Here is a 25,130-nt window from a genome sequence, read left to right on the forward strand (position 1 = left end):
AATAAGACACTTTGTTCTAGGTGACTTTTAAGGTCCCTGAAAAAGTTAAGATTTCATATTTTTAAGTGTACAGAAGAGAACATTTAAGTCTGTTTTTGCCTCAGTCTTTTGTTTGCATAAAAACCAATGATAACATGAAAATTATATCAAAGATATATTTGAGTGCTTCAAAGGATGTGTGCTCACATAAATATAGATAAATCCTTAAACTGTGAAGATAATATTTAATCCTGCATAAATCTTGTCTGTATTTACCTATAAATATTTGGAGGTTCACCTATTGATCATCCACCCTCTTCCTCTTATTTAACTCAGCCCCCAAATAATTGTGAAAACTACAAGATCTGTCATATACATATGTGTATACAAATTTGTATGTATCTCATTTGATATATATGTATATGACAGACACATGATATATACATCATGTATGTGTATATTTACATTCATGTATACATACATATATATATGTCTATCAAGTAAACATACCAAATGAGATCATTATAAAGCACTTATCATACTGCCTGACACATAGTAGGCGCTATATAAATATTAGCTATTATCATTATTATTGTTATTATTATCTACTTATGTAAAAATATGTATATCTGTATGATATTAAAATATTTGTCATCTACATCTATGTGTATATACATATAAAAAGTCAGTCTCTATGTGTTTATGTATGTGTATTATATATTGTCTATTGTGTGTGTTATATACACGTAAACATACATGTATGCAAACACACATGCGTACCCATACACATGTATGTACACAGAGATGTACTTGCCCTATGGGCTTTCTATTTAACTGTATGTATGATCCTGGATGATAGGAATTTTCATTTGCTTCTTGTTTTTCCTCCTGTTTGTGTAGTTAATGCTTTTTGAGTGATTACAGATATTGGTGTTTAGAGGCTTCAAAATATTTTGGGCAATCAGCACACTGTAATATGCAAATGATAGTACCTGGAGGACCTCAGAAGGTTAAAAATAATTTCAAAGGTAGCCTATGAAACTGATTTTGATATTTCAGTATACCACTGATTTCATCACTCTGGATATACCCTTAACCTGAGTAGATCACAATCTATCCAAGTCTCTTGATCTCATATTATTTGTTTCAATGTACTTTAAACATTCCCCCAAAGATGATTGATCTAATCATTCAAAAGTGCTGGAAGACTTCCTCGAGTTCTTTTAATATATTGTGGAGACCAGTTCAGGCCTTAGGATATCCATCTGTTTTCCATTACTGTCACAAGACCATCCCATCTTTTTTCTGATCATAAATCAAATTAGAAAATGGACATAAAATCCTTTATAAACTAAAGAGCTTTGTTTATGTCATTTATTCTTCTTATTATATGTTCTGGAGGATATCTTTTACCCTACTTCACCATTCCAGTCATCACTGCTAATATACTGAAGTCTATGATGCTGCTCAAGGGTCTCTAAATCATTCTTTGAGTTAATTGCAATTATAATTGTTCAAAGATTTTGGTGTTCTGTGATTTGCAGTTACATGGTGCTGTCAGGAGAATATTGGTGTTTTAAGGATAGAGTTTTATTTTCCAAACTCAAACTTGTCAGAATATATTCTCTGATAGCTGCTCACTGATGCTCCTTTTCCTCACATTCCGTCTTCACAGTAAATTTGGCAGGCCTTTGAAGAAGATTCATGTTCCTATGAGTTCCTTTGTACTCCTTTCTACTTATAAATATGGAATAGTAACTTGTTTGCAAGGCCAGACTGGAATAAAAAAGAGATATGGAAGGATACTTCTATATATCCCTTCCATATTAAAAGTAGGAGTACAAATGATATTTGTAGTTTCTGCATGTTTATACATTTGAAATACACCCGAATCTATGTATATAAATACACTTTTGATAGAGTGGGAGCCTCTTTTTGTTTCTTGCTTTCAAAAAGGTTAATTTTATTTTGTTTATCCTCTTACTTCCTTTTTCTTCTTTTTCCTCCTCCTCCTCCTTCTTCTCTCATCATTGTTTCTGAGGGTTAAGAGACTCAAGAATTCTCCTGCTTTTTCTCCCAAACCTACTATTTCAATTTATTCCATGGAAAGGCATCATTATTGCTCCTTCCTACCTTCTTTATGCTGTGATCATTAGAAATTGGATCCTTCACTTTTTCCTCTAACATTATTTTTGTGTATGTACATGTTCACTTCATGGAACTTAATACTGTCAATAGCTTTTCTTCATGAAGGTGGTCTGTATTCCAGGAGTTAAGCTAAATTCCTGTTTCAAAGTAATTATCTGATTGACTTTATATCTGTTTTGATGAACAGTTATTTAAATATTTTTCTAGAAGCTAAAATTTCTCCAATGTGATATATTTTCACATTAAATATGTATACATATGTGTATATATGTGCATGTATATATACACACATATATGTCTACATATGATTTGAAATATATTCTGTTTGCTTAAAACATTTAGCCTTCTATTTTCAAAGGAAAAGCTGTGTGTGAGTTGAGGGTACAACCTGTCAAAATATAGTATTATAAAAGTTGAAAGGCCTCACATACAAGAGACTCAAAATAGGTGTAAAAATAGATTACATCAAGCATATGCCCATGAGTGGTGTCTTGCGAAGAACTCACAATGTGACTTTTTTTCAGAAATACTAAGAAACTCTTGGTAAATTTATATTGAAGAAGAGATGTTCACATATAAAGTGAGTGCCTGAGTATCACTGAAACACATGAAAGTTACTTTTCCTCCTTTGATTCCTGAAACATTCATAAATGTCTAGATGTTTCTCAATAGCCTGCTTTTAGGGAAAACAGCTTTAACATTTTTAGTTTGAATCAAATCAAAATAATCTCCTATAATTTCTTATGCAATCATTGCCTTTGTTCGACATTCTGAGCCCGGCCACATTCAGTCAAAATGTAATCCCTTTATCTGGACGTGGTCAAATGTGAATATTATCAACAATGATACTTAGCATATAATCATTTTACTTCTGCTAATCACAAATGGGAAGTACCCTGGGGGAATAAAATAAGGGCTAGATGTAAAAACCCTATGAGAACTTCCTGATTTTCCTTCTTCATGCTATTTTTTCATTGTCTTTCTTCTACCCACTCTATTAATAAAATAGTAATACTCTGATCTTATTTCTTCTATCCAATGTGATAGTAAAACAGGGTCATTAAATCACAGGGTAGTTAATGTGTTTTCTTGCAGAGATGACTGTTTTTGGCTTCTGATTAGCTTCATCAGTTTAATTATTAATTTAATTAATTATTCATGTTTAGGCATAGCAGAAGCGCCACCTTCTACACAACACCTTTCTTGACCTTCCCCCATTCTCCCAATTATTAGAATTCCCTCCCTCTTGAAATTACTTTGTATTTATTTCGTTCATATGTACATCATATTTACTTACTTGTGATCATATTGTGTGCCTCAGTAGATTGTAAACTGTAAGAGCTTAGGGATTGTTAGCTTTTTCTTTTGTATCCCCTGTACTTAACACAATATCTTGCAATTAGTAAGTTGCTTAATAAATATTTGTTGAATTGAAATAGTAATCTCGATGGTAGGGGCTATTAGCCTCACTCTCTCTTCCAGTTCTCAGCCCAGTGGCAAGACAAAAGTCAAGATGAATGGTGATGGCCCAGCTTATAATTGCCACAGTACCAAGGAGTAGTTTTTTTTTTTTTTTAGCCCAGGTACTGATTCTTCAAGTTTTTTTTTTTTACAGTTTTTTCTTCCTTGGTTGCTTTCTTCACTGAGGCCTTTTGCCTTCCTCCCACTTGTAGTTCTCATTGGTTGAAGTCTTTTAAGAGCCTGCTTACTCAGAGTTACTTATTATATCCTTGAAACACAAAACTACCCTAATTTCTCCTGTCAAATCATCGATAGTCGTATCTTAGTTCCCAAATGTTCATAGATTTTTTCACTTTCTTAGTTTTGCTCTTTTAAATCATAAAACATCTATATGCATATTTGAAGTTCCTATCATGATTCAACTCTGAAGTTTCCAGCAAACTGTCAGTTTGGGGCCCTTGAAATTGTATTTTTTGTCCTTCCTATTTCTCTAACTTTTAATAAATATACTGTATTTTTCTGACATTATAACATTATGTATTGTGTATAACATTATATTAATTAAAAACATTATAATAATTACATATAGCATTATATATTATAATTATAATATTAAACCATTCCTATATAAGCAAGAGAACGCTTGACTTTTTGACAGATCCAAGCATTCAAATCTACACTACAGACTTTTTTCCTCTTCAAAACACCCCCAAATTCCATCTGAAAAGTTGTTTCTTCATGTACATTTTTAGCAGTGAATATTAAAACAAAGTTAATTTTAAAATCACATTAGGTATCAACATGCTCTTCCATAAGAGAAGCAGTACTCCATTTCACTTCATAATCAGTGAAAATATTGTATTTTGTACAAAAATGCTTTTACTTTCTTTTTTATATTAACAATGACTATTTTTGAAAAGGTCAGTGAAGAGACAATAAACCTAACCATATAATTATTAATGCTTAGGCACATCCTGTGAGATTTAACTGCAATTTGAGTTTACTGCCACTAGATGGAAGTGTTGAGTAGCAGAGCCCTTATGGACAAATGTCTCTCAAGGTACTGGAGGACCCTTGAGACTTCGCTAAGACTATTTTGTCCAGCCACACAAACTCTCTCAACACATTTGTCTACATACTAACAAACTTATGCTCCGTACAAGACATATAGGAAACAAGATCACAATTTAAAATAAGAACTGAAAGAAAACTGGTCAAATTTGAACCATCCATGATTTCAGTTGGTTCTTCCTGTTTTCATTTTTGCTTCAGGTATCCTCTAGACATATAGGCCTACACTCATTTGCCCTGTTTTTAACTGTAGCTTCTCTGGACATTTAATCTTTATCTACACTGCACCTAAATGAATTACCCAACTGCCTTTGCTGTTTTGCTGTTTGGAGCAACTCATGTAGAATTGTTTAGATATCCCTGGAACTGAAGCACTAACAAGTATTTTACATAAGTTCATCTGCAAAGATAGTTATTTATAGAAATAGTTTTCTCTGTATGTTCACATGAGTCCCATAGCCCAGAATGGTGAATTGAATTGCTCACGGCCACAGAGCTCCTAGGTGGCTGAACCGGGTCTCAAACAGGACAGAAACTGAACTCAGAGTCAAGCAGGTGGCAACTCACTGCTTGTCTGTACCTTGTTCCCTCCATGTAGCTATCTATAGTCTACCCCAGGGGTGGGGAACCTTTGGCCCTGAGGCTCCAGCTCCTTGAATATAGCCCTTTGACTGAGTCCACATTTTATAGAACAAATGTTTTTTTAAAAGGGGATTTATTCCGTGAAGTTTGGATTCAATCAAAGGGCCACATTTGAGGACCTAAAGGGCCATGTATGACCTTGAGACTGCAGGTTTCTCACCCCTTTAAAGGGAAGCTGTGTATAAACAGGAAATGTGGGTTTCTAAGTCTTTCACAGAATGTAGGAAATAAGATATTTTTTACTTCATCCCTCTATTTTCATTCCTGAGAGCTGATCATAACCTCTGTGGGGCTCAAGCCAATTCAGTACACATGTGGACTATTTAGACATTTCTTTGCTTCTCCAACAGAACCTCAGATGTTACCTTGAGGTCCCCTTTTGGAAGTATCTCTTCTAAACATGTTAAACAGTCTGATTTGCTTCAAACATATATAAACCAGTAAAAACAATTTAAACTATATTTAAAAAAAGCTTTGGTTTCTTCATTGTATCATAGATATAAGTTAAATGTGAATATTCTACAGTGGGTTTATGCCTTAAAAAACCTAATATGATTTGTTGCTAGGTTACCCTCTAATTTCAAAGAAAAAGAAAAGTAAAAACAGATGAGCACTTTAGGGGAAAAATGAATGCCCTAAATAAGATTAAATGGTCCATATAGCCAGTTAAAAAATACAATATAAAGTAAAATTCCAAATGAAATTAATATTTTTGTTCGAAATACCCAGATAAGTATAGGAAAGTATATGTTTTACTTAAAATGTACAAATGATTGCTTTAGTTCAGGGGTTGGAAACCTGTGGCCTCAAGGCCACATGTTGCCCTCTAGGTCCTCAGGTGCACCCCTTTGACTGAATCCAAACTTCACAGACCAAATCCTTTTAATAAAAGGATTCATTTGGTAAAACTTGGACTCAGTCAAAAGGCTGCACCCAAGGACCTAGAAGGTCACATGTGACCTCAAGGCTGCAGGTTCCCCATTCCTCCTTTAATTCTTTTCTTCTTCCAGGTATGGACAAAATAAGTCATCGGCATCATCAATAGTAAATGTGTATGAAGAATAATGCTCTAAGTATAAAATGAGGAGCTTACATCACTTAGAAAAAAGTATTAAAATATATAAAAATGTGTGTATGTATTATATGTGTGTATATTATATTACAATAAAAAGAGGCACTTAACACTCATAAAGGTCAACTATATGTGAATCAGGATACAATTTTTACTTTTGGTAACTTAAATTTAAACAATATTTGTGTACCATGCAATATATAGTCCCCTTAAAGGTAAAATGTTTTTGCCTTTCACCTCTCCATCTAGTTAATGTTTTAACATCTAACTGCCAAATTACCTCTCTCACATGACTAGAATGGTTAGGCTAGTAAACCACTGGAGAGCATTATGTCTGACATTTTAGAAGAACATGCTTTTTGTGCTGAAGATGAATGTAATGTAAGCTAAAACATATGGATAAATGATCCATCTGCAGCATGCATATCTCCCAGGAGTTGTGTAACCCACCATATACTAATAACACTGCTCCTGAAATATGTTCATGCAAATGAATTCCATAAGTAGGAAATGGATTTTTGACATGCCTTGGCAAAATTTAAAATGCCCACTTTCGTCAGCATCTAGCATTTGGAAGAACCATTGTCACTGTTGGAATATGTAAACAATAGGCATGAGCTAGATAGTTTTTTCCTAAAGTCACTGTAATATAATTGGCATGAATTTTGAAGATGACTTGATAACATATTAATAATATCTGTCAGAAAATTATTTAATTAGTCATTCTTGAAACAAAAAAGCCCAACGTCATGTTCTTACATATAATTTTTGTAGAACAAAATAATGCTGGAATCAAAGGTTAGCAAATGAGAAATGCCCATTGTGAAATTGGTTTGGGGGCTTGCCATTTGACTTGAGGGGCTAAAGAAACTAACAAGATATAAAACAGCAACATGTCAAAAACTGTAAATGTTTTTAATATTAAAAACATGATTCTCAACAAACATGAACAGATCATCAATCTATGTTTAGGGTAAATCTTCAAGTAAAATCCTAAAATTCAAATAATTTATATTTTGATGAAAAAAAAGTAAACCTGAAAGACTTTTGACATGTATTCAAATTAAATAGAATGAGTTTTGACGAAATATCTTCATTTTTTAATTGTGTTACTGGGTTCAAAACTTTTTACAAACTTCACACCAAGTTGGCCTAACTATGGTATTTATTCATAAGATACTAATAGGTTTAGTGGATATTCTTCTTCATACAAAAAAGACACAAGATATATGTACTTTCCATCTTCTGCCTCATTTCCCTCCCTTGATTTCTACTTTGCCCTGCTGTGGGCAAGGAAGTGGAAAGGATAGGTAGCTTAATATGAAAAAATAAGTTAAGTCTCAGCAGCCAATTGGATAGATGGCCCACATAGAGAGAGGACTGTGGGATTTTATGTGGAAGTAAGACAAAGGGAACTGAAGCCTGTTAAAAATGGATCAATCTTAGGTTAAGCAGATAAGGCTAAATGAAGAGGTTGGCAGAATTCCCTTAGAGTAAGAGAGTGCATTCATGTATATTCATCAGTTCCTCTAATTGTCTCTATGAACATAATCCTGCTCTTCTCAGTGAAGGGGTCTGTTCTAAGCAGCCTACATTAATCATCCTACAATTCAGCAAGACTGAGTGCAACACCAATGAAGACTAGCTTAAGCTAAGTAGTGTGGAGGACATCAACAGAGAAGTATATAAACAGAAAAAAAGAGAGGTTGTTCATTTAATAAAAGTTAAAGATGACTAGTACCTAGCCTATGTGTTCATTAGACTACACATGAAAATCAGGAATTAAATAGGAAGCACCTCAGTACTTGGGTTGGTCCTGATGTGGAATACTTATTGAAAAACTAAGCAAGAGCTGCACAGGATGAGAAGGTATGACAGGGTTGCCTTCTGTGTCAATGTAGAGGGTATCCAAATGGATGAAATCACACATTCATCAACATGTCATATATAAGGCAGCAATTTCAAGCCTTCATCTTGTAGGCAGTATTTCCTTACTAAATCGAAACATGTATTTTGACTCGAGAAAAAGTGACTCTGTGGATACTAAATTTTAAAGGAAGAAACCGTACAGGAGAATGTTTAGACTTTAAATCTGTATGTAATTAAGAGAACTCTAAAACTGAACAATGAAAGTGTAACACAACAGTTCATCACCACATCAACTTTCATTTTTTAGCTATTTATTCAAAATTGACTCAGACAAGAGTTGGCATGGCTGCGTCACTTCTATAAAACTATTTGAGAAATATTGGAGATCTTTTTAACTAGCCTGTACTTGGTGCTACTGTCAGCTCAGTTAAGATAGCACCATGCACATAACCATTATGAATTTTCCATTTTCACAGGCCACCTTCAAAATCAGAGTCCAATATTTTCAACACTTTAGTTGAAGCGATAGGGTAATCAATTGATCCAATTTTGAAAAGAAAATCCTTTTAAGTATATTACACATTCTTATAATCATGAACTCATTCTCACTTTGTTTTGCTTAACTTTTTTAACCATGTATTTTAAAATCACATCATACACACTCTTGACTCTTTAAATCTTTCAGCAGGCTCTAGGCAAGAGCCATCTAGTTCTGACCTCATTTTGTTTAATGCCATACATCAGCAGCAGAGCTAATATCAGGTGCCATAGAAATCTATCAAAAGTTGAGGAAGATTGTAACTATTTAAAAAATGAATGTCAGGGGACTTGTACATGAAAGAATATGTAACAGAGGGGAAGAAGGAGTATAGAAAAGGCTACTTTTCAAATTAGTGATGTACGTTTAATGACATCATTAAAAAAGGCTTTTAAAGAGCCGCTTCTTCCTCATCTCTTCTGCTACTGCTCTGCCAGAACAGAGTTGCATTCCAAGACAATGGGCATCTGCTCTTAAATGATGATGTAAAGAAAAACCAATCCACTTTTTATAAGCCTTTTAAAATCTTCCTTTTCCTTCCCTGTAGCTGAAATCATAGTATGGTGGCTTTTTGTTTTGACATTTTACCCCCATTATGGGAAAATCAATCAGGGTCCATCAATAGTTTCTGAATCATCCACTCCTCCATGCCTACATCATTAGTGATGCTCACCCTTTAGGGAATGAAGGGGCAACCTCTGACCATGAAGAAATAGTAGCCTTTAAATTAGGGTGGTAAATTGGGTGAAATTGTGGTTAGGACATACTTCTTTCACAAGAAATAAATATATGGAAGCTGGGGAAAAATTAGATGAAGAGCATATGATTTAAGAAGAGGAATCTTAATGTGATGCCTCATTATGGTGCGAAGAGTACATAAGTTCTCGATCAGTATATTGGCTGAGGGTAAGCTCTAATAAGTTCTGCCAAGCAGAAATGAATTCATATAGAAACCTGGCAATATAACAGACACTCCTGCCATAGGATTATCAACCTAGTTAAACTACACAACTCTCATCATTAAAAATGTGGCCACCAGGGACCATCTTATGGGGTTGCTTGGTGGTTTTGGGGTTTTTTTTGTTTCTTGGCCTAGCAGTGCATGAAGACACTCTATCGTGGTGTCAATGTCTTCATTATTGAGAAGAAAATGAGACCATGAATATATCCTTAAATAGTGAAGTATGAGAGAAACAAAAATCTAAATTAACTGTGCTTACTGAGACCCATCAGTAAGAACTAATCATAGAATCAGATCCAGAACTAGAATGGTCCTCAAAGGGCTTGTGGTCTGTGGAAAAAAAAACCAAAAACATCATTTTCAACATTGTTACTATAGAAAAATGTGTCCGAAATTCTAAACAACCAACTTACAAATGAAATCTTGGATGTCAACCTCTTTGTAAACTAGCTCTGTATTTGATTTTGTCAGCACATATATTTGTCACTTGTATTCATGTATTAGAAAAAAAATAAAACTTAATGATGTCTTATCATAACACTCCATTTTAATTTATGTGTATAAAATTCTACATTATTACCATTTCTAAAATATCTCATCCTTTCAAGAAATCACAGTGTATAAGGACATCTTATCTTTTATGCTGTTAAATGGTTAGTGAATTTAAGTAAGACACAAATCCTCTCTTTTACCTATATAGTCCTCATGGGTTCTTCTGCCCTTTTTGCCTATTCTTTTTTTTTCACTTACTGTATGGTTTAGTAAGCCTATGTAAATATAGCCTTGAGATTTTAATTTTTTTCATACTTTATGACTCTCATAGATTGCCTATTGAGACAGAATTTGAATCATAAAATTTATAGTTTTCCATTTTAGTGAAACTAATGTTTTACTCACCCTAGCCTTCCCCTACTTTCTTGCACATAAATTTCATGAATGCTTCTGAGTTGAGATTTTTAGCCTTGTGCAAGAAATACTTTAGTTATTTGGTGTATCAGACTTCATTTTCATGTTATTATTGCCATCTTAATATGGGTCTATCACTGAAATTTCCAATTGTACAACCCTAATGATAAACACATTTTATTAATAGTATAGGTCACAAGTCAACACCAGGTGCTTTGCGGAGAAATTTTTGAAGATGAGGGGTAGCAAGAGCAGCAGTTCCATTTGTTGCATTTATTAGATCACCAAACCACTGCTTTGTTCCCTTTCTCATTCCTCCCAGCCCCATGAGAAAACAGATGAGCTGAGTTATGGCCAATAATTTTGTCATAAAATGCTGTTGAGCTGTTTGTATTGAATTGTTATCAACTCTCATGAATGACAGTGTGCCAAGGGACAGAAACATTCACTCCTAACTGACATCTTCTTCATGACCTTGCTGCCTGCTGTCATTATTCTTTCTGTCAACTGCTTCCTAAGGAGTCGTCGATTCTGTTTTTTACAAATTCTTCTTCTGTGGTCAACCAGCTCATTTTCTTCCCTCATTCAGGAGGAACATTCTTAGAATGTTACCAAATGCAGTTTGGAAGACAGAGCCTGTCTGGCAACAATCCCTAGAAGGGAAAATAAATGGCAATGTCCTAGTTTATGATGCTGTTGGATCACTGAGACTCTACGTATGGAAAATAGCAGGGCCTTAAGAAAAATTTAGCAGTTATGACTTTCAAGCAGACTGGTGGACCTTGGAGAGTCTCAGTGATCCTACTTAGCATTTCCAATGCCTGAAGTGGCAAACCATTTTTGCTCTTTGCCTTCTTTATTGAAAATCTTGATTTGTCAGTGTGACTTTAGGTGCACCATTGTCATCAATTTAAACTTTCATAGTTGAACAAATACGTTGCTTAGTGAGTGTTGTTGTTGTTGTTTTTTATATTGTTATTAATCTAAACCATAAAAGGAAGGTGGCTTGATATAGTGGAAGTCTCCCTCTAGTGCCTGTGGGCAATTCATTTAACTTTCCTGGATCTCAGTTTCCTCGTGTGTAAAATGAGAGGATTGGATTAGATGGCCTGTGTGATAGCTTCCAGTTCTAAATCTATGATTCTAAGTGAAAAGATAAAAAAAAACCTAATATTACCTCCAATTTCTACTGTATTGATTTCTACTTTATTGATTCTACAATATAATCAATTTCATGTTGTATTAACTTTTATAATTGAGTCTACATCTACCTAAAGCCACATTCTATGTTCTTGAGTTGAGCTCAGGAATTCAGTTTTCCTTCTGAGTTAGTTTAAAGTTATAGTGAAAAGAAATGTTGTTCTCTCTCATACTTCTAGGATATCTGTTTGATATCTTTAAGCCCCACGAGTTAACATGGTACTACTCCCAAAAGATATGTAGTTTTTTCTTGCCTGTCCTTATACAATTAGCATAGTTTTTTCAATCTCTTCCAAGGACACAAAAAGTCTGGAAGTTTCAATACCCTCGCAACTATTATTAGATGCAGATGGATCCCATAAAACAATTGACATTCCTTAATTTTCAGATATACGTGTGATTAGCCTCATAAGAATGCCAGTCCACCTTTCTTAGTGTAGTCAATCATAGTGTTCCATGATGAACAAGAACCCTTCTTTCTTGCGCATCAATAAAGAATGTCCCCTCCTTCTCATTGGGGTCACTGGTTTTACTGAGGTTGCCAATCTGGCCCACTTTATTAAAAATTATACACATCACTGTTAATAAACTGATCTTGTTTGGAGTCAGTACCTCAGTCTACATTTAGCAAATTGACTTGAGACATAAGTAAAATTCAATGAAAAAAGAGGGCCTGACTATTTTATAGACTATCAAAGGTTTACAAGTAGGTTGAAAAACATGATGAAACCTACTAAAACCTCTCTCTCTCTCCCTTTATCCCCCTCCCTCTTTTTCTCTTTCCCTCTTCTTCCCTCCCCTCTCCCTTTCCATATGCAATATATATACATGTACATATATGTATATATGTGTGTATATATATGTTTATACACACACACACACACACACTATGCACGTGGAGGTGGATTGACAGTTTTGGTGTGTGTGTGTGTTAGAAGAGGCATGGGGGAATCTTATCTTTTGGGTTTCTTTTTTTTTAAGTTGGAGAAAATAAAACCTGGGGAGATTAAACCACTAAGTGGCTCACTGAAAAAAGAGCCATTTTGAAAAAATATTCCCTAAATACCAAAAATGTTCCTATAAACATAAAAGCATTTTGACTTCCAAGTTAATGCCAAGGATAGTAGCTCATTACCAGATGCTTCTTAAGACACTGTACTGTGCATCATGCAGCTATCCTATATGTAGGAGCCTTCTCAATTTAGTTCCTTTTAATTATATTTTTGAAAATTACATCAGAATAAGCAAGAACTTCAAAAAGAGCCTACATAATTGAAGATTTTTAGAATTTTCAAGCAACCAAGAGAATGAGTAATGAATGAACCTTTGGAAAATATTCAAAAATTCAAATATGAACTATACTAACTATATTTAAGAAAAGTATAGTTTTCTGAATTCAAAATTCTAACTCTCCTGATTTCCATTTTGTCACTTAAATATATTTTTATTTTCTTTGCTATTTCCCAGTAACATTAGAAAAACTTTTATCATTCATTTAAAAATATCATTTATTCCAAATTCTCTCGCTCCCTCCTAACACTGTCCCATTCCTTGAGAAAGCAAACAATATGATATTTGATTATGCAGGTGAAATCATGCAACTTATATTTCCATATTATCCATGTTATAAAAGACCACACATAAAAATAAAGAAAGTGAAAAAGTATGCTTTGGAACTGTCTTGAATCATTGTATTGATCAGAGTAACTAATGCACAATTAATAATCCTTACAATATTGCTGTCATTGTATACAGTGTTCTCTTGGTTCTGCTCACTTCACTTGGCATCAGTTCATATAAGACTTCACAGGCTTTTCTGAAACCATTCTGTTTATCATTTCTTATAGCACAATAGTAAATGTTCCATCACAACCATATACCACAATTTGTTCAGCCATTCTGAAGTTTATGGGTATCCCTCAAATTTCCAATTCTCTGCTATCACAAAAAAAGCTACTATACATATTTTTTCCTGTCACAAAAAGAGCTGCTATAATTCTTTTCTTTGACCTTTTTGGGATACAGTATTAGTTGTATTGTTGGGTCAAAGGATATACGGAATTTTATAGACTCTTGGACACAGTTCCAAATTATTCTCCAGAATGGTTGGATTAGTTCTACAATACTACCAACAGTGCATTAGTGTCCCAGCTTTCCATATGCTCTCCAGCATTTGTCATTTTTCTTTTCTGTCATGTTAGCCAATGTGATAGATGTCAGGCAGTACCTCAGATTTGTTTTAATATGCATTTCTCTAATATGTAGTGATTTAAAGCATTTTTCATCTATCAATAACTTTGATTTTCTTCTTCTGAAAACAGCCTGTCCATATCCTTTGACCATTTATCAATTGAAGAATGGCTCATATTTCTATGAATTTGGCTGAGTTCCCTATATATTTGAAAAATGAGGCTTTTATCAGAGAAACTTGCTATAAAAATATTTGCCCAGTTTCCTGTTTTCCTTCTAATTTTGGCTGCATTAGATTTGTTTGTGCAAAATCTTTTTAGTTTCATGTAATCAAAATTATTCATTTTATTTTGCATCACTGCTCTATCTCTTTATTGGTCATAAACTTTTCCTTTATCCATAAGTCTGACAGGTAAATTTTTCCATCCTCCCTTAATTTACTTTTGATATCACCCTTTATGTCTAAATCCTTTTTTCATTTTGACTTCACTTTGTTGTACAATGGAAGATATCATTCAATAGCTAGTTTCTGCCAAACTGCTTTCCAGTTTCCCCAGCAATTTTTGTCAAGTGGTGACCTGGGAAAGTCACTTAATCCCTTTTGCCCTATCTGCAAAATGAGCTTGAGAATGAAATGGCAAATCACCCCAACACCTTTGCCATGAATAGACAGACACACCTGAAATGACTGCACAACAACAACAAAGATTACTATGGCAACTTACTACTGGATATTACATGCCTAATCTATTCCACTCATCCACCACTCTATTTCTTAGCCAGTACCAGATTGTTTTAGTGATTATCACTTTGTAACATAATTTGAAATCTGGAACTCCTTGGCTTACTTGCTTCACATTTTTTTCATTGATTCCCTTGATAGTGTTTACCTTTTGTTCTTACAGATGAGTTTTATTATATTTTTCTAACTCTATAAGATAGTTCTTGATTGGTATGGTACTGAATAAATAAGTTAGCTTAGGTAGAATTGTCATTTTTATATTTCTTAATTTGTTTAGAACTGGCTTTATTTGTGTGAAGTATTTTACAGTTGTGTTCATGTAATCCGTGGTTTGTCTTGGCTGGTAGACTCCAAAATATTTTATATTATCTGCAGTTATTTTTAATTGAATTTCTCTTTTGATCTCTTCCTGCTGGGTTTTGTTGGTAGTATGTAGACACATTGCTGATTTATGTGAGTTTATTTTATATCCCACAACTTTGCTATAGTTGTTAACTATTTCAATAGTTATTTAGTTGATCCACTAGAGTTCTCAAAGTATACCATCATATCATCTGCAAAGAATGATAGTTTTGTTTCTTCATAGCCTATTTTTATTCCTTCAATTTTTTCCTGCCTCAGTTCTATAGCTAACATCTCTAGTACAATATTGAATAATAATGGTGATAATGGACATCCTTGCTTAACCCCTGATCTTCCTGGAAAGGCTTCTAATTTATCCCTGTTACAGATGCTTGCTAGTGTTTTTAATAGGAATTGGTATTGTGGTTTGTCAAATGTTTTCTCTGCATCTACTGGTATAGTTATATTATTTTTGTTTTCTTTATGTTGTTGATATGATCAATTTTCTTTAAGGCTTTAGTAGCTGTTTTGATATTATCGTATTATTCTAAATTTGTGTCTTGATCTTCCTTGCCCCCAAAACAGTTTTTCATAGTCAGGCTTTTTTTTGTTATTTGCTTATTTTTCTAGCCTATTTCTTGACTTTGAACTTTATGTTAAAGTTGGGTTCTGTTCTGGTATGGAGTGGAAGAGGAACACTTCTAAATTTCAGGGTTTTTTGCACTGCTGTTTTCAGAGGTAGTTCTGGGTATTTGGAAGTTTTCAGTGCTTCCAAGGAAATATAATCTGGGTAGAGCCTTGGGATCACAAGCAATCCTGCCCCTCACAGATCCTACTCCCTTGTAACCAAAAGTTTTCCTCTCTGCCCTTGAACTGAAGTAGATGCTCTGTAAATATGTGATTAAATTCTCACATATATTAAATATTTTCATGTGTCATTCCTTTGCTTAAATTCACAATGGATTTCAGTCTTAAGGGAACATCAAACTTCTCTTTACAACAAAATTTTCTGTAGTTTTCTTACTGATTGAATTCCAAAAGTTTTTTTAATAGCAAAGCAATTGTAAAACAGATGCTTAAAAACTTTTCTTTTTAAACATGAAATTCTGGGGATATATTTTCAAGTTTGATAAATTGTATGTGCTTTAAGACATTATATCATAATTGAATAAAAAGAGCCATTCATTTTTTCAGTCTACTATTTTTGAATTAATATAAAAATGATCTTTCAAGTTTACTATGGTAGACCCAGAAAGACATGATTTAGAGCACAGATTTCCTGAAAACATGGGACATAGAAAAAATGAGCTAGAGATGTTATCGTTAGTTTTCATGTTTTGAGAACCCGCTAGATACACATGGGCAGAAGCTCTAGCATATAAAAATACATAGTGATTAATATAACAGAAGGACATTACATGTCATTAATTTAAATTGAATGTAAGAGCTATTTTAGCTATAATCAAGAAGAGATCAATGCTCAAAGTCTTTCTGATAATGTGAGTATTTCTAGCTCAGCAGGACCTAGTAGAGTTGGTAGAATAAAAGTAGAGTCTGAAATGGAGTGCTGCCTAAATTCCCCAAGGAACCATAAGAGCTGAACTTTAGAGGACACTTATATTGCTTAAAAAGAATAAAATCATGCTGGAAATAGCCCGCGCTATGTGTATTATTTAGACATGGTGCCCACTTTTTTTTTAACAAAATGCATCAGTCATATGACTTTCTTTTAGAAGGTTTTGTGGGGATAATATGAATAAAGTATGTGTAAAAATGCTCTTCAACAAAGTTGGATGTAGGGGTATCATGGTAGAGCATCTTGAGGATTTCTTTGGATTTGGAAGAATTGGTTTCACATCCTAGTAAGGCTGTTTGTTACCTCTGTTACTTTGGGCAAATTTCTCGTATGATCTGCAGCTCAATTTCCTTATCTGCCAAGTGACAGTGGTCTAGATAATCTCTAATGTCTTTTCCTGCCATATGACTATGGTTGTTTGAAGTGCGAACTGAAGACACTTTCTCTTAATAAATTTCTCTACAGTGAACAATGATGTTTCAAATTAGTCCAATGACCTAAGAACTGATTATAGTAGTATACATTTATTGTTGTAGATATGTTTATCCTAATGAAAGACATTTTCCAAAAGAAGTCATCCAACATTTCTCTCCTCCAAATCCAGTCTCACTACTCAGTCCCTTCCAAAGAATGGTGCCTACATGCTTTACCCTTCTCAACCCTTTTCACTGGAACCTGGATTCTACTCCCTCAGACCTTGAGCTCTGAAGGGTGAACATTCTCACTATCTTGCTGGAAAATAGGCTTCTACTTCACTTCCTGGGATTTTCCAAGCTCAGCCACCGTTTTATGTTTTATATTCCCACATCAGAACATAAACTCCTTGAGGTCAAGAATGATCTTGCTTACTAGTATTTTTGTTGCAGTGCTTACTGCAGTTTCTGGTACATCGTAAGCATTTAATAAATGCCTTTTTATCAGTTCATTACAACTTGTTTCGAGTGTCATGTGAAGCTGTGCCTAATAGTATGAAGCAATATTACTAGGGAACATTAAGTGCTGTGAAATCATTTTGCCCCACCCTTCTTATCCTGCCACACCCAATTCTGCCAATATAGTTATTTTTTCAGTCTGCCCTGTCAAGGAAGGTCACAGTCGAGTCCTCTACAAAATATGTTCGGCCTAAGGACTCTCCAAGAAACCAAATACCGAGTACCTCCTTGATCATTCTTCTGTGCAACTCTTTTATAAACTAAAATTAGTGGAGAAAAACCGATAACTAATGACACAAAGCAAGTTTAGAAAACTAAAAATGTCATAGGACCGTAGGTTTAGAGCTGGGAGTTACATGACTAGTCATCTAGGCCAATTCCCTCATTCTACAGGCAACTTGGGCTCAGAAATGTTAAATATCTTGCCCAAGGTCACACAGATAGTGTCAGTGGCAAGATTTGAACTCAAATCCTAATTTAAACTCTAGAGTCATTGATTTTTATCCTATAACACAAAGTATATACATTAACTTAATTTCTTGATATTAGAACATGTATGAATGGATGTATACTGTGTGCTGGAGTCTATGTTAGGCATGTGCAGAAACATTCAAATAACTTTGGTTACCTCTCATAGTATTGGATTGCCACCAGCAAATTCACACTTCATTTTTGGGAAAACTTATAAACTGTGAAAAATGATTTTTCTTAGTAATCAGTATCTTGGAGACTCAGAGTCCCCCGCCCCCTAGTCCCATTCTTCCAAAGTTCTTGAGAAAGATATAACTGATAGTGAGATTACATTGAGTCTTATCCTGGTCAAACTCCAAAACAAGCCGGAATTGATTTCATCAAAGTTATGGAAGCACCATGGTCTTCTGCTGAGGTTTGGGTGGAGGCAAATTATTCTGCCTAGATAGCCCCAGGCTGGGAGTGATCTGGTATGGTTGGACGGGTGATCTGAAAGATTTTCTTCTGTTGGGAGGTAGAATGATAATGGGGTGCTATCAGCCCCTGTTCAGAATGTATATAAACTGGGCACCCCAAACCCCAAGTGAGCCAATTATGGAGTGGCTCCCTTGGGGGGGGAGACCAGTTCTGCACTGTAACTCCCATGCAGTGCATGTGTGTTGCCAGCTTGAGAGAAATTAAAAGCATGGACACAACCCAATTTCATTTGTCCTTTCTTAGAACAAACTTAGGGAAGGTTGACAAAACCATTGCAAAATAATTTGCATGGATTTTTAAGGAAGGGCTCAAACACATTTCTCACTAGAGAATTGCCTAAGACAAGAAAAGTGCTAGTCATTCACTCAATAAGCATTTATCAAGCAGCCTACTGTGTGCCAGAGATTATGTTAAGTGCCAGGGAAACAAAGAAAAGCAAAAGATAGTCCCTACACAAAAAAACCCAAAATCTTCTCAGAGTCATTATACTATTTTTTTAAGAATCCAGTGATAGAATGGATAGAGTCTGAGAAGTAAGACCTGGGTGTTAATTAAGCAATATTGAATTCAATGGAGTGGTGAAAAGAAAAATGGAGAGAAACACCTGCTGACTGCTTGCCGTAGAACCTCCAAGTTTCTTTACATGTATGGGGATTGATGCATTAACAATTCTAACTATAAAAACTAACTATTTAATATCAAGGATTTTGTTTTTTTTTTTTTTTAGTGGGGAGAAGTATTTGTTATGTGCAATAAGGGCATGTTATATGCAAATTTGACCCCATACTTCCCATAACAGTAGAGGATCATGTTTTCAATCGGAATATTTTACCTGAGCTGCTGTCAGGGAGATATGGGATGTTACTATCTCCAAAGAACCAAAGTTAAACATTCCATAGTAGGTAGTGGAAACAATTCATAGTGGATGTTGGCACGTTGCAATATATAACTAATGAGGAACTCTGAAAGAGAACAGGAGTAAGAGATGTTACCAAAGTATTAAGTGATATAAAGAGAAGGTAGTTGGTCAGATAATGGGAATGATAGAGATGACATATGGATGACAAGAATGTACAAGGAGTATTCTCATGATGTTGGAAGAAATTGAGCAAGTCATCTAGCATATTAGATAGGTAACCTGTGAGGATGCTTTTGGAAATGCACAAGAGTCAGTCCAGATGAGAATGCATAGACTGCGATTTGTATTACTGGTGGGAACCCTTGAATTGATGAGATTGCAGATTCATTTGAGAATTTGAGTTCATTTGGGATTCTCTATAATGTTGCAGTATTTGGTTATTCAAGTGAATCTTTTCTCTATTCTCACTACATAACATAAGCAAGAAATAACAAAATGTTAAAAAAATCTTTTTTTCATAGGAAACTCAAAGAGAAGACTGAAGAAGTGCTCTAAATTTTACAGATTAAAAGAATCACCTTCTTGTAATGATATTGTTTAAAAACCATCTTGGGGCTTGGCATACTTAATGAATGGGTATGTAAGAAACAGGCAGATTAATAGAAAATCTTCAGAAGTATAGCCAAGATAAATGAGTTATGCAAATTAGAATTGATTTTCATCAATATCCACATCATTTATGTTGCTGGTCATCAGACACAATTCCTCTACTTATAGCTTTAATTTTAACTAATTATTCTATTGCCTCTAAACCAGTAAGATCTTAATGAAGGAGCTGAAGGCCAATTTTGAAGGGGACTTCTGTCTTTCAGTTAGTACAGATAATTAGCCATCATCATGGATGCATTTTAATGCAGTGAGAGAAAGCCTAGTATTGTGGATAAAGTGCTGGCCTTAGAGTCCAGAAGACCTGGATTCAGGTCCAGCATGTGATATTTACTAGCCATGTGACCCTGGAGAAGTAATTTAATTGTTCAGTGCCTCAGGCTCTTCTATAGGATTTAGTGTCTACCAAAGTCACAGTTGTGTCACAGCTGTTTTAATGAAACTAGTTCCCTTGTGAGGAAGACATTATAATATGAAGACAATATGATAAAAAAATCATCAGCTTAATCTGTCAATCAACTGAAGAAGTCTGTTTGATAATCTAAGGCTTCCCTACAATTAATATAGTACTTTCTTGGATACAGTGACTTTTTTTTTTGCTTTCAGTTGAGCACTTAAAATTCAGTTAATTGGGTATAAATGTTCTACCTACTTTAGCTCTGAGATATGATCAATGCTGTCACTTACTGAAGCCAGGACTATGCTGTGTCTAAATATGGAGATCTCTTATTTTGGAAAGGTGGTTAGCAGATATATCTATAAAGTAGTAAATTTTGTATTCAGAACATCTGCCTACCTAAGCTTTGTTTCCTCTCTACCAGCCCAGGATGGGAGGACCACTGCTTTTCTTAGCTAGGCAAGTTAGGTGCGTCCCATATTAGCATAGGCTGCCTCCCGGAAAGACGATACAGTGGAGAAAAGAATGGATTTGGAAGGCACAGTGACTGGATTTGAATCCTGAACCATTATTGATGAATTGAAAGTAAATGACAACTTTTCTGGCCCTCAGTTTCTTCATATACAATGAGAGAGTTCGAACAAATGAGCACTAAGGCCCCTTCCACCTTGAAATCTATGGTTATATGTCACTTTCTCTTTCTAAGGCTCCCTTCCATGTCATGTAAAAATGAGTATATTAATACCTATAGATCCCACCATATAGGATTATTGTAAGCAGCAAATTCAAGTGTACATAAAGCATGCTGTCAATCTGAAAGTACTATTTATATGCTGTTATTGATGATAAATCTGGAAGGTTTTGCTGCTTCCCAAAGTCTCCTGATTAAAGATCCTCATTTTGTCATGTTCTTGCTTTGAGTTTGGTGACATATATACTTTCATAAGGATCTAGGAATTGAATGGCACAATATAATATAAAGACTTAGCCCCTGTCCTTAAGAACATTGCCATCTGCCTTTCTTTATCACTCATGTGAGTTATATGAGATGATAGATCTCTACTCCTTTGATTATAACTAGCTTCCACCTCATATTGCAGTTGGGCTGCAATTCAAATAGTATTACTAGTTTGACTTGGATTTATATTCATTAAATTGTAGACCTGAAAGTAATTTCTTTAATGAGCCTTCTCTTTTGATTTTTTCCCTTACAGTCAGCAATATCTGCTGCAAAAAACTGCTGTGCATCGCTCTAACTGTACTGGAATCAATGAATTTTAGGAAGTAAAATCACAACTGGACTCAAATGAGCAGAAATGAATACTCTAGAGTCTTAATGATTGAAAAAGCATCAAAGAGATGTTTTATTTTTGCCATCCATATTCTAATGAAAATCGGAATATGAAGAAGAGTTGATCACATAACAAGAGCAAAAGATAACTTATAGATATACTATGTGTTCTCCTGATACCCTTGCATTATCAGGAGAAAACAAATAAGAACCCTCCCATTACCCCAAAATGCAGGCTAATTTCCCTGTGGCAAACATGGGAGAGTATGGACAAGAGTCTCATTGGCTGTTCAAGTATGAATGAGTTGTGATCTGCCTCAAGGAAGTGAATACATCTTTGAGATAATTTACTCAATTGAATATTTGAAAATAAAGACTATTGAAGGGAAATATCTACAGAATATGATAAAATAAATCTCCCATTTTGGGTAACTCATTACTGTTGAAGGAGAGTCAAGTATATTGTCTCCTTGAAAGAGTCAACATAAGCAAAGCAAATATATAACCTCACTAATAGAGATGGGCGATTTCATTGTTTTAAGGAGAGAACTGTGCTTCAGTGGATCAGTGATCTCATTGATACAAGTACTCTTCAACTTGGCAGTTTCACCATATTCATGCCTTTTCATTTTGTGTGTCTATTAACCACACCTTATCACAAATCTTTTACAGGATTACACCCTACATTAAATGCTGGGGATCTTCCATTAGCACCTTTGATACCATGTAGAGACCAGTAGAGTATGTAGTATAGGTTTCAGTTACCAGTCCCTCTCATCCCATGAATGGGCCAACATTTTTTTCCAGTCATACATATCTCTGGTATCATATTTTCTTCCCCTTCTCTTATCTAATTCTTGGTTTGTCATTGATGGGACTATGCTTTCTCAAAATGACAGCACTAGAATAGATGATTTCTAAAGTTCCAACTCTACTTCCAATGATCCTCAATGTAGCTATGGCTCTTTCCATAATTAATTACTTTCTTTTGTAAACTTTAAATTTTCAGACTGAGAAAGGACTTTCAAAAGTGTGGACAGAAGAAGGACTGAATCCTAGCAATTACTGGAAGAAGGCAGAAGTCCCTCTAGGAAAGTTAAGAAATTTTGAAGTTATATTCGAAGGCATCAGAGTAAGGGATCTGGAAGGAGGAGCAGCAATCGATGACATAGAATTTAGGAATTGTAGCACAGGTAAGTCCAAGGCAAGGATTGCCATTAGAATCACTTGCCACCTTACTATTTTGTCTTTATTAAGTATAGATTTACAAACTTTGTTATAACTGTCATCTACTCAAAATAGATGTCCATATTTGTGAAACTTAGATGGACACATTACTGGCTAATATTATTTTCACTCTCTACTTCCCACAAGTAATCCCCTCTCTCTCAGTATTGAATTCCTCACCAATTCTAATATTTGGACATGTTTCTCCTCTTTCAGAAACATTTTTGTAAAGGCCTGTTCAATGTGACAAATTGAATTTGAGCAATTGGAATTTATGAAGTTTATATCAGTAAAATAAATACAGTAGAATGGAAGTAGGAAGCTGGCTAGGAAGGGGTGGCATTTACACATAGGAATTTGACCTGTTCAAACTCTCTTGGCCAAATAGCATTTCTGAGTCAAATGACATCATAAAAAATTCAATAAAGATCTTTAAGTATATCATATTAACTCTCAGGTTTGACTCCTCAGGCACAGAGGCTAAGCCCTAAATCTATAACTATAATTTTAGTTAATTCATAATTTTAATATAAAGTCTTTATTAATCTTTTATCCAAATATTAGCCTTTGAAAATCAAATCAACCAATCTATTATCAGTTACATACTCTATGGCAGACATTCTTAACTATGTGTGTATACACACACATACACACATGTATGTATATATGCACACATGTATATATACAAATATGTGTGTGTACACACACATGCACATGTGTTCATATGTATATAATCCCTTTGGCAGTCAGGTGAAGCCTGACTCCTCAGATTGTTTTGAAATGCATAAAATAAAAGACAAAGGATTACAAAGGAAACCAATTATATTGAAATATATTTATCAAAATATATTTTAAAGTTCATGGAACCCACCTTCTTTATGGTCCACTACATAGTGTGACTTGGGGATTAGCTTCTGTGACTGAGCCATTGAACCTGAATATTAGTTTAAAACTGTGGACCTTCTATTAAAATGCTATTGCAATGAGACCATTCAAAAATGTGGTTTGGGCTTATAGTATCTGCATTTTTGTAAGTAGCACTGTTTCAGAGGGTTCTGCCTAGGAGCAAACTTCAATTATGTTTTTCTCCTTCATTTCCCCCACAAGACACTCCCAGCCATACTGAATAAATCACAGAAAACCAGACTACATGAACTTCAGATGATTTATAGAACAACAAGAAACTCAGAGTACATGGGTCAATTGGTAGAAAGAGGATTGTCTCTGGAGAGAATGGGTGTGACTTTAGTCTTAGTTGTTTGAAGAAAATGGAGTTACAAAGCAAAACATCACATAGCAAATCTGACGTCATAAAAGAATCTCAAATTTTTCCCTGGTAACTTCATTCTGATCCTATTACTCTTGTGGCCAGTAATTGAATCTCCAAATGATCTTGGCAACCTGAACAGAAAAAAAGATTCTTTAAACAAATTCTCCAATGCATTAGAAAGAAAGAAAGAATGGAATTTAGGACAAAGAGGTGGGAATTGAGAGTTTTAATCCCGGATTTGGTCTGTGTTTCTCTTTACTGTTAACCTAGTTGCTATGTTCAGGTTTCCTTCTTTTATTCCTTTTGCTTTCCATGAAACTTCATATCTGCCCTTGAGAGTTCAGCTACTACCTATAATTCATGTGTCCCTTACCTCTTACCTTAAGATATTCCCTATTAATGGTTGCTTCAAGATAGTAAGTTCTCCCTTACTTAAGATCTTCAAGCGAAGACTGAATGATACTGGAAGCCAAAGGTGCGTAAATTCTAAAGAGATTCAGTGACTTGAAGAAAACTGAAGATCTCTCCTCTATCCTACTTTCTTCAACTCACCCTTCATGCAGGCAAAGAAATAGATATCCACCAATGAGTAAGGAGTTCCATTTTAATGGGCTCTGGGACTGGAGTTACATTCCTTCCCTGAGCTAAAACTCTTTGCAGTACCTTGCAAAGATTGTCTGGGGCATATTCATAATCTGTAACCGTAAATACAAGCATCAGTGTTTTAAAACATTTTCCTGGCACCCAACGTAACCAACTTTCTGAACCATTGACACTTAAAACATTAAAACTAATGTACATCAACAGTATCTGCAATGAACATAGAACTATACATAGCATCAT

At 34.6% G+C, this 25,130-nt stretch overlaps 1 protein-coding gene across 1 annotated transcript in view; it reads left to right on the forward strand.

The window, feature by feature from the left end:
- MALRD1 (MAM and LDL receptor class A domain containing 1) overlaps positions 1-25,130 on the forward strand; it is a gene marked incomplete at its 5' end in the record, with an annotated part of 881,642 nt that overhangs the window by 515,758 nt on the left and 340,754 nt on the right. The window contains one exon of the mRNA XM_036760519.1: positions 22,800-22,983. Coding sequence (XP_036616414.1) covers positions 22,800-22,983 — 184 coding nt within the window. The remainder of the gene's footprint in view (positions 1-22,799; positions 22,984-25,130) is intronic.

This window comes from Trichosurus vulpecula, chromosome 5 (genome assembly GCF_011100635.1).
Source record: "Trichosurus vulpecula isolate mTriVul1 chromosome 5, mTriVul1.pri, whole genome shotgun sequence".
Classification (NCBI taxonomy): domain Eukaryota; kingdom Metazoa; phylum Chordata; class Mammalia; order Diprotodontia; family Phalangeridae; genus Trichosurus; species Trichosurus vulpecula.